Source organism: Octopus bimaculoides, chromosome 15 (genome assembly GCF_046866305.1).
Source record: "Octopus bimaculoides isolate indiv1 chromosome 15, ASM4686630v1, whole genome shotgun sequence".
Lineage (NCBI taxonomy): Eukaryota > Metazoa > Mollusca > Cephalopoda > Octopoda > Octopodidae > Octopus > Octopus bimaculoides.
The window spans coordinates 42,126,962-42,142,156 of NC_142942.1; the positions used below are offsets into that span (position 1 = coordinate 42,126,962).

At 37.7% G+C, this 15,195-nt stretch overlaps 1 protein-coding gene across 3 annotated transcripts in view; it reads left to right on the top strand.

Annotated features, from left to right (window-relative positions):
• Positions 1-15,195, top strand: part of LOC106884496 (S phase cyclin A-associated protein in the endoplasmic reticulum) — a 277,529-nt gene that overhangs the window by 151,345 nt on the left and 110,989 nt on the right. For 2 of the 3 annotated variants that reach the window (XM_089363778.1, XM_089363777.1), the window contains exon 25: positions 5,424-5,570. In XM_089363778.1, the coding sequence (XP_089219904.1) occupies positions 5,424-5,570 (147 nt within the window). Of the gene's footprint in view, positions 1-5,423; positions 5,575-15,195 lie in introns of those variants that run through there. The other variant, XM_089363779.1, reaches the window with a different exon arrangement.

Consider the following 15,195-nt stretch of genomic DNA (forward strand, 5'->3'; position numbering starts at 1 on the left):
CTCTTTCTCTGCTCGTTGGTTTAACATTTATTGGAGCTGAAACTTTGCGTCTCTTTTACTCTTTTACTTGTTTCAGTCATTTGACTGTGGCATTGCTGGAGCACCGCCTTTAGTCGAGCGAATCAACCCCATGACTTATTCTTTATAAGCCTAGTACTTATTCTATCGGCTGGAGTGGTCACAGACTCTTAATGGACACCGCTTCTGACACTGAACATACTGCACAGTGTTCTCACCAATATTCCAAGACCATAAACACGTGGGTCTCATTATTACCCCATATTTCCAACGTAAACCACACTTCACTTTCGATTCCATAAGCGTTTCAATGGAAGATGTCTGCTATCAGAGAACGGATCGTTGACGGCATCGTCATTGTCGTCCCCACCACAGCCATCGTCGTCATCATCATCATCATCATCATCATCATCGTAGACAACATCAGTAGCGTAATACACAGATGATGATGGTGATGGTGATGATGGTGATGATGATGATGATGATGATGGTGGTGGTGGTGGTGGTGGTGGTGCCAGTAAAAGAGATTTTGATGTTTTGTTGAATCACTTCAGGGCAATTCTGATTTTATAACCCAAGATATTAATAAGTATGTAAACCTTAAAAAAGTAAAATGGGAGTTCGAATGAATACGCGCTCTCTTTATGCGTCTGTACGCCTTACTTCTCTCTCTCTCTCCTTTCTTTCTCTCTCTCTCTTGTATGTGTGTGTGTATATTTCGTGTTTTATATATTTGTATTAAATGATTTTGCGTGTGCGAATTATACATACATACATACATACATACATACATACATACATACATACATTGCTTCTCTCCGCATGTCAGTTATTATTTTTTAATCCCCCCCCCCCCCAGCGCCATCAACGATGTGAATGTGAAAAGAGAAACACCCCTCCCCACAGAAAAAAAGCAAAAAAAAAAATGAATCAAACTAACAAAAAAAGACAGAAAAATAAATACGCAAAAATTTTATTTCCTTAAAATGCTATGTTTTTCAGTTATATATCATTAGAAATACGTATCCTATATTCATATCATTACATATACACATCATTATATAATTTCTCTCTCTCTCTCTCTCTCTCTCTCTCTCTCTTTCTCTCTCTCTCTTTCTCTCTTTCTTTCTCTCTCTCTCTCTCTCTCTCTCTCTCACACACATATATGGGAGAATGTACGAAAAAACAACAACAGACGAGGACAGGTGGTGTAAATAACAAAAGGATGTATTAGTATGACGCTCGGGAACACGGAAAGTCTTTGACGTTTCGAGCTACGCTCTTCAACAGAAAGAATACGGAGACAAGGAGAAAGACACGGAGAAAAAAATTGAATAGTGTTCAGTCAACGGTCAATCACACACATATATATATATATATATATATATATACATGCATACAAATGCACGCAGTAATCCCTCAATTATCGCGAGTGTAACGTTCCAAAACCTTCCACAGATATAATTAAAATCTAAAAAAATTACAGATACCTATCGGCCGCAGAAGCCCACGATATACTGAGAAGTCCGCGATATAAATTTACGTATATTAGCCAAAAAAATCCGCGATGTACTGAGTGCGCGATAGGTGAACCGCAATATGGCGAAGGATTACTGTATACACAAACACACACACATACACACAGCAATCTATGTATCATACGTAATGTAAATGCATCACGGAAATCCAAGTTTACTTCTGTATTCGTCCAGAGAGAATCTCTTATGGACGTACTGTGTTAAATAGCACAGAAATATATCAGTAGCAGACGAAAGTAGTCAAGCAGCAACGGTGAGAATGCTAGATGCGCATTTCTGCCTTTTCGAGCTTCGTCAATAGCAAGTACTCACTGACAACTGCATGCCTAGACAAAATCCGTCGCAACTGATATATATATATATATATATATATATATATATATATATATATATATATTTTAAAAACTGATTGGTGACGGTGTAATATTTTTGTGTTATTTAACACTGTACGTCCATAGATATAATTCATCTCTGGATGAACATGGTAGTTAATTTGGCTGTCCATGAGGTATCTACACTAAGTATGGTGCACAGGTTGCCATTTTAAAATAATATTGTTCGTGTGACACATGACGAATATATATACTCATGCTGATATCACATTAGAGATATGTGGACCATTGTCTGTGTATGCGGGTTTCTTTCAGTTTCCGTCTACCAAATCCACTCACAAGGATTTGGTCGGCCCGAGGCTATAGAAGAAGACACTTGCTCAAGACTGAACCCGGAACCATGTGGTTGGGAAGCAAGCTTCTTACCACCCACCCATATATATATATATATATATATATATATATATATATATATATATATATATATATATTACATGGAAAAATGCGAGCATGAAAATTAATATTCTTAAGATTATAAACCTGGAAAAGTACAGAACAAGTTTTTACACCTGTAAAAGTATAGGACAAACTATTACAAGTAAAGTAAAGAATAAGAAACTTTTTACTTAAAATATTGTAGCAAAGAATGCCAGTTCTTCTAATTTATCACCTCTTTACAGTTCTCATCTTTTTAATTTATTGTACAAAACTAATTTGTAAGTTTGTCTAATTAGTCACTTTTTTTTATGTATTATGTATTTACTAAGGTAGTAAATTAGCCAAATTATACTCAAATAAGTATAGTCTTATTTGTAAACTATAATAAAATATTTTTTAATATTCAAATTCTAATTTTAGCTGCAATATCTTAAGTAAAACATTTTTTCTTTACTTTACTTTTCCATGTGTAATAACTTGTCCTGTACTTTTCCAGGTTTATAATCTTAAGAATATTACTTTTCATGCTCACATTTTTCCATATAATCCATGATTTTTCCAGGCATTGCTGTTATAAGATTATTAATAATGTGTCAATTAATAATTTAGGATTTTACCTTATAAAATACTGGGTAGAGGTATACACTGGCTGCTATTTTTAGCGTGTCGAGCGACCAGGTAGAGGCTCTTTCATTGGTTTGATTGCGTGATGAGATTTTTTTACACGTATATGTATAATATACATATATATCATCGGCAGAAGTTAGAGAGTAAGTCAAAACCTGGGAGTTTCGTATATTGGCATTTATCAAACACGAATTGTCACTCTATAACTTGTAACGAAATAACTTCTAAAATACAAAATTTTGTCAAAAACGTTAAGAGTAAACCCTGTTGTATGTGACACATTGTACCAGCATCGGAAGTTTCAAAGTGTTTAGTTAGAAAAAATTAATTAAATAATCTGTACGTCAAATTGAATAGATCCGAAATGGATAAAAAGCAAAGTCGACCTTGGCAGAATTTGAACTCAAAAACATAAACACAGGCGAAATACCGTTAAGCATTAAACATTCATTCTAGCAATATTTTCTTTATTATTCTTATAGCTGAAGCGTTACTTCCTTACTCTCTTACTTACACGAAATTTAGTGGTATTCCACACCATAATTTTTCTTCTACTAATTTTTGTTCAATGCGACTGACGACTCTGCATTCCTCCTACATTTTTCTATCATTTAAGCCCAAGAAAAGTATACTTTTATTTTGAAATTAAAAAGACTTATGTTAATTGAAGATAAATATCTGCTTTACTGCTCCCGCTTGAGGTCACAGATATTTTGATGTAACTTTTTTCTACTGAACCAAATCTCAAACTATTTATGCCAAAGTGTAGCTGAGGAGGTGTCCTCTTTAAAACTGTTAACGGTTTGCAATTTAGTTGAGAACTGAATTAGTGGTGAAGCTTGGAAGCTGCTGCGATTGACAAAATGGTGGACTTAAAAACATATTCATCTACTGCCGTGGTTGTATTATATATTTGTTTATAATTTCATTAAAACACTGAGCGAAGGGCGCGATGTATCCAGATATAGACATCAGATTGTAGTGTCATCTCTGTTGTATTCCATACCCTGTAGGCAAGGTTTTGGGGGGAGTCTAATCCAGCTTTATCTAATGGCAATAGTTATGATGACGACGATAAAAAGAGCAGCAGGAGGAGGAGAGATAATAATGCTGCTTTAGGACAATTGTGATGGTGGGATTGACGTTAATAGTTGACATTTTTATTTGTGTATTTATGTCTCACCCCAAGATATTTGCGTTGGTGGGAGGAACTGGTGGGCGGTGGGGAGGGAACGTGGAAGTTGGTTTATGCCACTGTGTCAAGATGAAACTGCGCAATCACTCGTCTGCTAGAAAAAGTTGCCAAATTATTGCCCCAGGCGACACCTTTACAGTTTCAAAGGTTGCAAATAATAGTTCCAGGTATAATATGATTTCAAAAGACATATTCGGGTTCTTTTTACGATTTTGCTGCTTTTGATAAGTTTGTTTAATGAAGACTGGCCTAGGATAAAACAATAGAGTAATAAATGTTGCGAAATGAGAGCACTGGATTCACGAATGTGAAGAAGTACGCATGTGTATGTATGTATGTAGTGAAGGCGCGTGGCTTATTGGTTAGGGCATTCGGCTCACGATAGTAAGGTCGTGAGTTCAATTTCAGGCGACGCGTTGTGGCCTTGAGCAAGACACTTTATTTCACGTTGCTCCAGTCCACTCAGCTGGCACTTCATCGCTTACGACGACGAAGGCTCCTAATTGATCCGATCAATGGAACTGCTTGCTTGTGAGATTAACATGCAAGTGGCTGAGCACACTGCAGACACACGTACCCCTTCATATACTTCTCAGGGAGATTCAGCGTGACACAATGTGACAAAGCTGGTTCCTTGAAATACAGGTACTATTCATTTTTGCCTGCTGAGTAGTCTGGAGCAACGTGAAATAAACTGTCTTGCTCAAGGACACAATGCGCCGCCGGGAATCGAACTCACGAGATAATACCTTAGCCACTAAGCCATACACCTTCACAGCAGAATGAAGTAATGGTAAAAATGGAGTGTTGTTGGTAGATTTCCGCATTTACTTTAATTTGCGATGAATGCGTGTTGATTTGTAGGTTTTATTTGGGGTTATTAAGGAAGCTCTGTCGTTACCTCCCCTTTTCTATGGACTTCTCTATGAAATTGTAGGGCTTTCCAATTAATGTTTGTGTATCATTTATTTTGTATATTGTATTATAATGCATTGCAGTATGGTCTTATTGTTGTAAATGCATGATTAACGGATGAAAAAGTGTCGTGCTTGTTTGTCCAATATATATGAATATGTATAATCTGTTTGTGTGTGTGTAATATCCATAGACATACATCTAATGAATAAGTTTGTATATGCGTTTATGTGTAATCTTCCATAGATCTAAGCTTTCCAAATACAGTACCATATTGTGAAACTCGTATTCTTATCCTACAACAAACACACACGTGCTCTCTCTCACCTCTAACCTTTCCCCTCTTTCATCTCTCCACAGTTATGTGATCAGCGTCGGTATAGTGGACAAATTAACGCACTATTTCAGTTTAGTTCAAGGACCAATCGATACCAATAAATCGATATCGGACTTTTTACAACACAGCCTCGGATTACTTATATCTTTAACCAAATTCATAACGAAACGGTAAGTCTCCATTTCTTATTCTTGTATTTTGCCTTATTTCTCTTTCTTACCTCCTCTTCTTAATCCCTCTCTTTCTCTCACTCTGTCTGTCTCTTATCTTTCTATCTTTCTTCCACCTTTCATCGCCGACCGTGCATGTGCATGTTTATGGCTGTATTGCGTATATGTATCCTTCCACAGGCAGGCTACACTCCAACATGGTAAGTATATATATATATATGTATATATATATGTGGGGGGTGGGTGTAGGCGCAGGAGTGGCTGTGTGGTAAGAAGCTTGCTTCCCAACCACATGATTCCGGGTTCAGTCCCACTGCGTGGTACCTTCGGTAAGTGTCTTCTGCTATATAGTCTCGGGCCGATCGAAGCCTTGAGTGGATTTCGTAGACGGAAACTGAAAGAACCCCGTCGTGTGATATATATATATATATATATATATATATATATATATATATATATATATTTATTGTGTGTGTCTGTGTTTGTCCCCCCCCTCCATCGCTTGACAACCGATGTTGGTGTGTTTACGTCCCCATAACCTAGCGGTTCGGCAAAAGAGAACGACAGAATAAGTACCAGTCTTACAAAGAATAAGTCATGGGGTCGATTTGTTCGACTAAAGGCGGTGCTCCAGCATGACCGCAGTTAAATGACTGAAACAAGTAAAAGGATAAGAGATTATATATATATATATATATATATATATATATATATAAAGATCCCCTTCATGGTAAGTGTGTGTGTGTGTGTATATATGGTAAGTGTGGGGAGCGTTGGCCTGCTTGCCTAGCCATCAGAGTGACATCCTTTGAAGGCTAAAACAATGCAAAATCTCATTGTGACCAGCGATGTGTAACAGCTGATAGCCTGGTCGGTCGCGTGATATATATATATATATATATATATATATATATATATATATATATATATATATATATATATATATATATATATATATAAGGGAGGTGGTTCATTTGTAGTCTTCCGTGAAAAATATGTCTGGCTTAGGAGAGAGATCTTATTTGGGAACGGATGAGGGTTCATCACAGACACGTGTGTGTGTGTGTGTGTATATCTTTGAGTATATATATATAATTATTCAATATTAACAATTTTGTATTAGAAAACCAAGAATTTATACAAGGCTGTAAAAGAAGTGCTCAAGCTAGTTGAGGCATAGGTACAAAGTTAATTGCAGAATAAAACCGTTAGGTCATCAACCCAAAAAGCCGTAGCCCACCAATGACCACATATAAGAAGTACAACATAGACCACAAAACCAAATTAGCAAAGGGAAGTCAAAATTTTTATACATAAGAATAAAAATCGATTAAAAATACAATAGAATAATATAAATAAATAAACTATGATTAAAAAGTTGATTAAAATATTAGAGACGGGTACAAATATAGTAGAATAAAAATATATATAAATATAGGAAAAATATAGAGAAAAAATAATACATAGGGAAACGTAGCAAACCAGTTCATTCGCTGAGGCCAATCGCCAATAAAAGAAGTTCAAGTGAAATAGTACGAAAGTTCAACTACTTCCCTCATGACAGCAAATTTAGTAGGTAAAATCCAATTTCAGAAACAGGAATACCGAAGCGCACGGGACAAAAACACCAACAGAACATCCAATGTGTGGCAAAGTAAAATCCATATTTCACCATTCCGCAGGTAACATCAGTAAAGTCAAACCATAAACATCATTTACAGTGGATCACAAGTATAGGTCTGAATACAAGCACAGAACACCTATGGCCATTTCGATTAGAATATCAAATCTTTCATCGAACGAAGAAATTTTTAACCAACACGCGCCAGTTTATAATAACGCTCTGGAGGCAAGCGGCTTCAAAACTAGAATTTCATGTATACATAACACAAGATTTAAAAATAAGTTGGCAGGTTTACCACCCGACCATATTGCGTTCGATCGGTGTGGAGGTAAAAAATTTTTTAGTAGTTACCGTAGTAAGCAATTTTTTAGAAACGGGACTAGGAACAATGGAAATATAAATAAAAATAGGAATAAATACAAAAATATAAATAAAAATATGGACACTTCAAATAAGCCTACGATACGAGAAAATCCTAATATGGGAGTATTTAAAACAAAAGTTTCGTGACCCAGAATACGAGAAGTAATCTGGTTCGCCCCACCTTTTTCCCTTAGGGTAAGAAACTTATCAAAAAATGTTCTTTAGGATGTTAGAAAATAATTTTCCTAGGGACCACAAATACTAGAGTATTTGTAACAGGTCTACAATTAAGTATTCCTACTCTGGAATGCCAAATTTAGCATCCATTATTGCCTCTTTAAATAGGAATAAAATAAATAAGTTAAAGCTATGCGAATGTCCGTCTCAGGAAAACCCTGTTTCTAATAAAACCAACCGTAAACCACACGACGATGGTGGAACGGGCTCTTCATTCCCTCGGATTATGCCTAAATCTGGGAATGAGATAAGTGGAATGGTTGATAAGAATAAATTTCTGAGGGCGGTTAATGATGTTGCAAATGACTTTAAGGGTGGCCGTAAAAAAATATGTAATTGTAGGGACCCTTCTTTATGTCCTCTTGGCGGACTTTGTTTGTCCACAAACGTAGTGTATAAATGCGTAGTTAGAGACGAGGACAAACAAAATAGGTTTTATATTGGAAGTTCAGTGAATTTTAAAGCCAGGTATAGGGCGCACATGAGTTCCTTTTCTAATGAGAAATATTATAATTCCACAACACTCGCCTCTTACCTGCATGACCTCAAGAGGAGGAATAAAAAGTACTATCTTGAATGGTCAATCTTATCTAGAACCCCCAAATTTAGGGCTAATTTTAGCAAGTGCTTATTATGCATTAGGGAATCCTTTTCCATTCTTAGGTCTTTTGGGCCGAAAACCTTGAATAAGTTTATCGAGGTAATCCCTTTTTGCAATCATAAATTTTCCTCCACCTTCCTAAAACTATATAAAAATAGGAATAAGAACAAAAATAATAGTATTAGTAGTGGTAATAATAGTAGTAATTGTGATAGTAATGGTAGTAATAGAAATAAAAATCAAAATAAAATGACAGAAATATTGATATAAAAATAATAATAAAAATATGAATACAATGGTAGTATTTATTTTTTATTTATTTTTTATCATGGCTTACGTTGGATTTGAAACCTAATAGTTTTTGGTTACCAAACCTGCCTGACTATTCTAAAGGGTATACTAAAAATTAGATTTTTTTTTTTTTGGTCTAGTCCATATTATTTATTTAAGCTTGCTCTCATAATTATAAAACTTTTTTGACTGGTGACTTCGTTGATGTCTGTGTGTCTTTATTACCCCGAAGAAGGGGTTATCACTAATTTGTGCTCTCTTGTACCCTAAATACGGTGATATACCCCTGAAATGGCCATAGGTGTTCCATCTTTGTATTCAGACCTATACTTGTGATCCACTGTAAATGATGTTTATGGTTTGACTTTACTGATGTTACCTGCGGAATGGTGAAATATGGATTTTACTTTGCCACACATTGGATGTTCTGTTGGTGTTTTTGTCCCGTGCGCTTCGGTATTCCTGTTTATGAAATTGGATTTTACCTACTAAATTTGCTGTCATGAGGGAAGTAGTTGAACTTTCGTACTATTTCACTTGAACTTCTTTTATTGACGATTGGCCTCAGCGAATGAACTGGTTTGCTACGTTTCCCTATGTATTATTTTTTTCTCTATATTTTTCCTATATATATATATTTTTATTCTACTATATTTGTACCGGTCTCTAATATTTTAATCAACTCTTTAATCGCAGTTTATTTATTTATATTATTGTATTGTATTTTTAATCGATTTTTATTCTTATGTATAAAAATTTTGACTTCCCTTTGCTAATTTGGTTTTGTGGTCTATGTTGTACTTCTTATATGTGGTCATTGGTGGGCTACGGCTTTTTGGGTTGATGACCTAACGGTTTTATTCTGCAATTAACTTTTATATATATATACACACACACACACACACACACATACACACGACAGGATTTTTTTCAGTTTCTGCCAACCTGATCCACTCACAAAGCTTTGGTCGGTAGGAGGCTTATAGCAGAAGACACTTTGCCCAAGGTGTCACGCAGTGGGACTGAACCTGGAACCATGTAGCAGGGAAGCAAGATGATATGGATTTTGAAAAAAGTTTCCATAAAACTAGTTTCTAAACATCAAATGGCTTTGAGGGTCAACCGGAATAAAATAGTAATGAAAAAAGGTACTTGGCTGCTATTTCTAATCGGCCAGTCCACCCGTCACATCAAGGCTACTTCTGCTCTGTGTATAGTTTTAATTTGTCGTTGTTGAATGACGTCTATTAATTGATAATAAACGGTGACTAAATGTTGTTGCTTTTGTGGCTTTCGTGGTTTATTGAGGTAAGAAGAGGAGACAATGCTATCACCAAGTATCTGCTTCTGCCGTCTTTTTATGTCACCACTACCGCCACCGCCACAAACATCGCTACCACCACCACCACTACCATCACCAACCATTAAATGAGGCATTTATCAAAGCCATCATCTCACTCTCTCTCTCTCTCTCTCGTTTTCTCTCTGAGGTTTTCAACCCCATTGACACTTCGTTTATTGTTGTCGGCTTTCATCTGTTTATATATTCATACATTCATTTGTTTATTTATTGTGACGGTGGGGGTGGTGGCGGGTGAGAGATAGCAACGATAAGGAGCCTAGTGGTGATAATGGTGATGATAATGGCTTGCGATGGTGGTGATAATTGATGGTGGAGGTGGTGGTGGTGGTAGGTGACGATGGTGATGTATTTGGAAGGAAAAGAGCGTCTGATTAGAAAAAAACAAAAACAAAAAACTACACAACTGTAAAACACACACGAAAAATAATAATTCGGAAAGGAACAGGGTCGGCAAGATTTTCATGTTCGTCGTATTTTTGACTGTATGCCGGGTGAAAGAAAAACATTAAAGTTTATTCTGGTTTTGTTGTGTGTGTGTGTGTTTTTTTTTCTTTTCATTTTTTTGCTTTGTCATCGCCGCCGCGACCACCACTACCTTCTTCAGGAGCATCCGACACCGTTCCTTACTGCGAAACAAGCAAAACAAGCAGCGAAGGTGTTAAAGCCAAACATATGGTTTTGGGCACCTTTGCGAAGTGTCAACTCATTTGATAATGTTAGTGATAGTCGCCATCGTTATTATTGTTAAGGCGGCAGAATCGTTAACACGCTGGACGAAAGATGCTACGCTCTGAGTTCAAATTCTGCCGAGATCAACTTTGTCTTTCATCCATTCGGGAGTCGATAAAATAAGTACCCGTTGAACACTAGGATCGATGTAATCGACTCGTCCCCACCTCCTCCGAACTGCCCTTGTGGCTAAAATTTGAAGTAATTATTGTTAGCTAGCCGGGCAGAATGCTTTGTGACAATTTGTCGGGCTTTGCGTTCTGAGTTCAAATTCCGCCGAGGTCGACTTTTCCTTTCATCCTTTCGGGGTCGATAAATTAAGTACCAGTGAAACACTGGGATCGATGTGATCAACTAGTCCCCTCCAAATTTCAGGCCTTGTTTCTTTAGTAGAAGGGATTATTATTATCATCAAAGGCGGCGAGCTGGCAGAATCGTTAGCACACCGGGCGAAATGCTTAACAGTATCTCGTCTGCCATTACGTTCTGAGTTCAAATTCCGCCAAGGTCGACTTTGCCTTTCATCCTTTCAGGGTCGATAAATTAAGTACCACTTACGCACTGGGGTCAATGTAATCGACTTAATACCTTTGTCTGTCCTTGTTTGTCCCCTCTATGTTTAGCCCCTAGTGAGCAATAAAGAAATAAGAAACGTTAGCACGCTGGGCGAAATGTTTACCGGTATTTCGTCTGTCGCTATGTTGTAAGTTCAAATTCCGCCGAGGTCGACTTTGCCTTTCAGCCTTTCGAAGTCGATAAAATTCGGTACCAGTTAAGTGCTGGGGGTCGATGTAATCGACTGCTCCCCTCGCCCAAAATGTCAGGCCTTGTCCCTATTGTAGAAAGGATTATTATTAATATTATCATGAAGGCGGCGAGCTGGCGGAATCCTTAGTATTCCGGGTGCAGTTTCGCCCCTCTCAACATTCTGAGTTCTAATTTCACGTTGCCATGTAGGATGTAAAACTTGTATGTCCGTCTATGTTCAGTCGCCAAAGTGGCGTACCATCGCTATGGTTTTGCAGTCATCCACTCATTGCAAATAGCGGACAGGCAAATGAAGGCTTTAACATTGCTTTCACTTTTTCGGGATAACTTTTCATTTAGATAATTTTTTAATAAATGTTTCTGAAAGATAACGCAGTGGCATTAAATAATGTAAGACGTACAATTAGGTGTAGGTTATTTATGCTGGTTGGGTGATGAGGTATAATGAGATCATGTGATCTACCCACAAAACTGCTTTTAAGTTTGTGCCAAAAGAGCTCGAAATTTTGGCTTTGTTTCCAATATTTCATTATCTGTAGTAATTATTGTGTTCATCTGCTTTTTGTTTATGCAATCCCGTAACCCAGGGCACTCGGTTTCTCATCCGTAATATCGCCACAATAGACTCAGAGTAATTTTTTTATGCATTAAAGAAAAACCGCCTCTTGCACCACGGTAAATATGTTGTACTCTTACTTGTTTCAGTCATTTGACTGCTGCCATGCTGGAGCACCGCCTTTAGTCGAGAAAATCGACCCCAGGACTTATTCTTTGTAAGCCTAGTACTTATTCTATCGGTCTCTTTTTGCCGAACCGCTAAGTTACGAGGACGTAAGCACACCAGCATCGGTTGTCAAGCGATGTTGGGGACACACACACACACACACACACACACACACACACACACACACACACACACACACACACACACACACACACACACACACACACACACACACACACACACACACACACACACACACACACACACACACACACACACACACACACACACACACACATATATATATATATATATATATATATATATATATATATATACGATGGGCTTCTTTCAGTTTCCGTCCACCAAATCCACTCACAAGGCTTTGGTCGGCCCGAGGCTATAGCAGAAGACACTTGCCCAAGGTGCCACGCAGTGGAACTGAACCTGGAACCTTGTGGTTGGTAAGCAAGCTACTTACCACACAGCCACTCCTGCGCCTATATGTATGTGTGTGCGTGTATGTATATACAGTGTCCTTTTTTTAAAGCACTGACGTTGTGTTGACGGAGATTTGGCTGCTATTTTTAGCTGTCAATCAACCCAGTCTCCCTAGTCCATTTGCTCGCCGATGTTCCTTTTAGAGGCGTGTCCATTTTCTTAAAACAAATTGAAAGAGAAAGGTCGTTGATGTTAGGTTTTTCTCTACTCGCGTTGAAGTTTCATATTTCACTGTCAAAAGTGTGGAGAGAGAGAGACCGACCGACTGACTGACAGACGGCTGATGGCCATGGAACGAGCATATTTTAGTGTGCCGAGGTCAAGCTTTTACCGTCGCTAATCGTTTCTGCAAACAAATGACCCTCAAATGCTCTTTTTTTTCTTTTTCCTTGTCCAACCCCGTTTTTTTTTGTTTTTTTTGCCACAATTTTCTCCTGTTTTATTATTGAAAGGATAAAAATACAACAATGACAAAATATAGCGGCAATAAATAATTATCATTGTATTCGATGTTATTATTATTATTATTATATAAATCCTTTTAAGTGTTTTGGTGAAAATGTTCGCCATCAAAGCTGTGAAAAATACATTAGCATTGCAGATTAACGTGGGAGGGGGATGGGGTGGGGGTGGCGGTTGGTATTGTCGAGTGAACGATGGCAGTGGTGGTTGTAGTTGGGTAGTGGTGGTGTCGTGGTTAGCGTACGTTTAACCTGGCTTACTCCTTTGGGGGTTTAGCATTCGATAAAAACACGATGAAAATTTAATGTGTAAACATGTTTTTCCCCTCCATAAGTCAACATGCGAAAGTGCGCGCGTCCCACACCTTTGAAAACGCCCAGACTTTCAAAATTTACACACACACACACACATACACGCGTACAGACATGCGTACGTACGTCACGTATAGGTACATATTATCTACATTCCAATGATGGAACTTCGAATCTTTGTTAGAGACCAGCTCCTTTCATACAGGAAAATTTCAAATAATGAAAAATAGAAGAGAACATATATCTATGTATGTATGTATGTATGTACGTACGTAAGCACACACACACACACACACACACACACACACACACATATATATTCTTTTTCTTTTCTTTTATTCTTTTACTTGTTTCAGTCATTTGACTGCGGCCATGCTGGAGCACCGCCTTTGGTCGAGCAAATCAACCCCAGGACTTATTCTTTGTAAGCCTAGTACTTGTTCTAACGGCCCCTTTTGCCGAACCGCTAAGTTACGGGGACGTAAACACACCAGCATCGGTTGTCAAGCGATGTTGGGGGGACAAACACAAACACACATACATATATATATTTATATATATATATAAACATACATATATACGACGGGCTTCTTTCCGTTTCCCTCTACCAAATCCACTCACAAGGCTTTGGTCGGCCCGAGGCTATAGTAGAAGACACTTGCCCAAGGTGCCACGCAGTTGGACTGAACCCGGAACCATGTGGTTGGTAAGCAAGCTACTTACCACACAGCCACTCCTGCGCCTATATATATATATATATATATATATATATATATATATATATATATATATATATATATGTCTACATACACACACATGCATGAACACACATACAGGAATGATTGCACTGAAAATCTCTCACACACACACGCATGGCATACACATATAGAATCAAATGTCGCCATACACAAGCATTGAACACACACACATACACACACGCCAACGAAGGAGCCTGTATATGGTCGCTGAATCTATTAGAAATCACAGCCAAGTCTCTCTTTAGTCACACAGATGTCCTAAGACAATAGGGTGTGACAATATTGTCTAGGGTTTCCAACATACTGGAAATAGCTGTGATGTCCACGGCTGGAATGCTTTTGATCAGAGCTAAACAATAACATTTGCTCAGATAGACATGGGTGCGCTGCATGTTTATACATTTGTAACTTAATGTTTGGTTGCATGTCGACCGAGTGACATTGCTGCTGCTGCTGCTGCTGCTACTACTACTACTACTACTACTACTACTACTTACAATAGAAAGTGGTTAATGGTGTCGGTTTTGACTTAAAGGCTTGTGTCTATGGTGATTATTATAATAGAAATGGTGGTGGTTTATGAATTGGTAGAAGGTGCTTTCGTTGTGTGTGTGTGTGTGTATATAGGCGTGATAGTGTAAGGATCTTTTGGGCGATAACTGACGAAGAATTAGCAACGCCCCATCTCGTAAATAAGTGTTCTCTGTACAAAAGACTAATCCGTTTTGAGGTTTTAAGTGCCTAGCAGCCACTGCGTAAACTTTGATTTTGCTAAAGAGGTTCAGTAAAACTGAAACCTGTCTGGAGTTGTCATAATGACTGCCAAAGATCATTCACTTCTCCCCGCGCCACGCAATTTGTGTTCTCGTTGATATGCAAATGTGTATTACCAC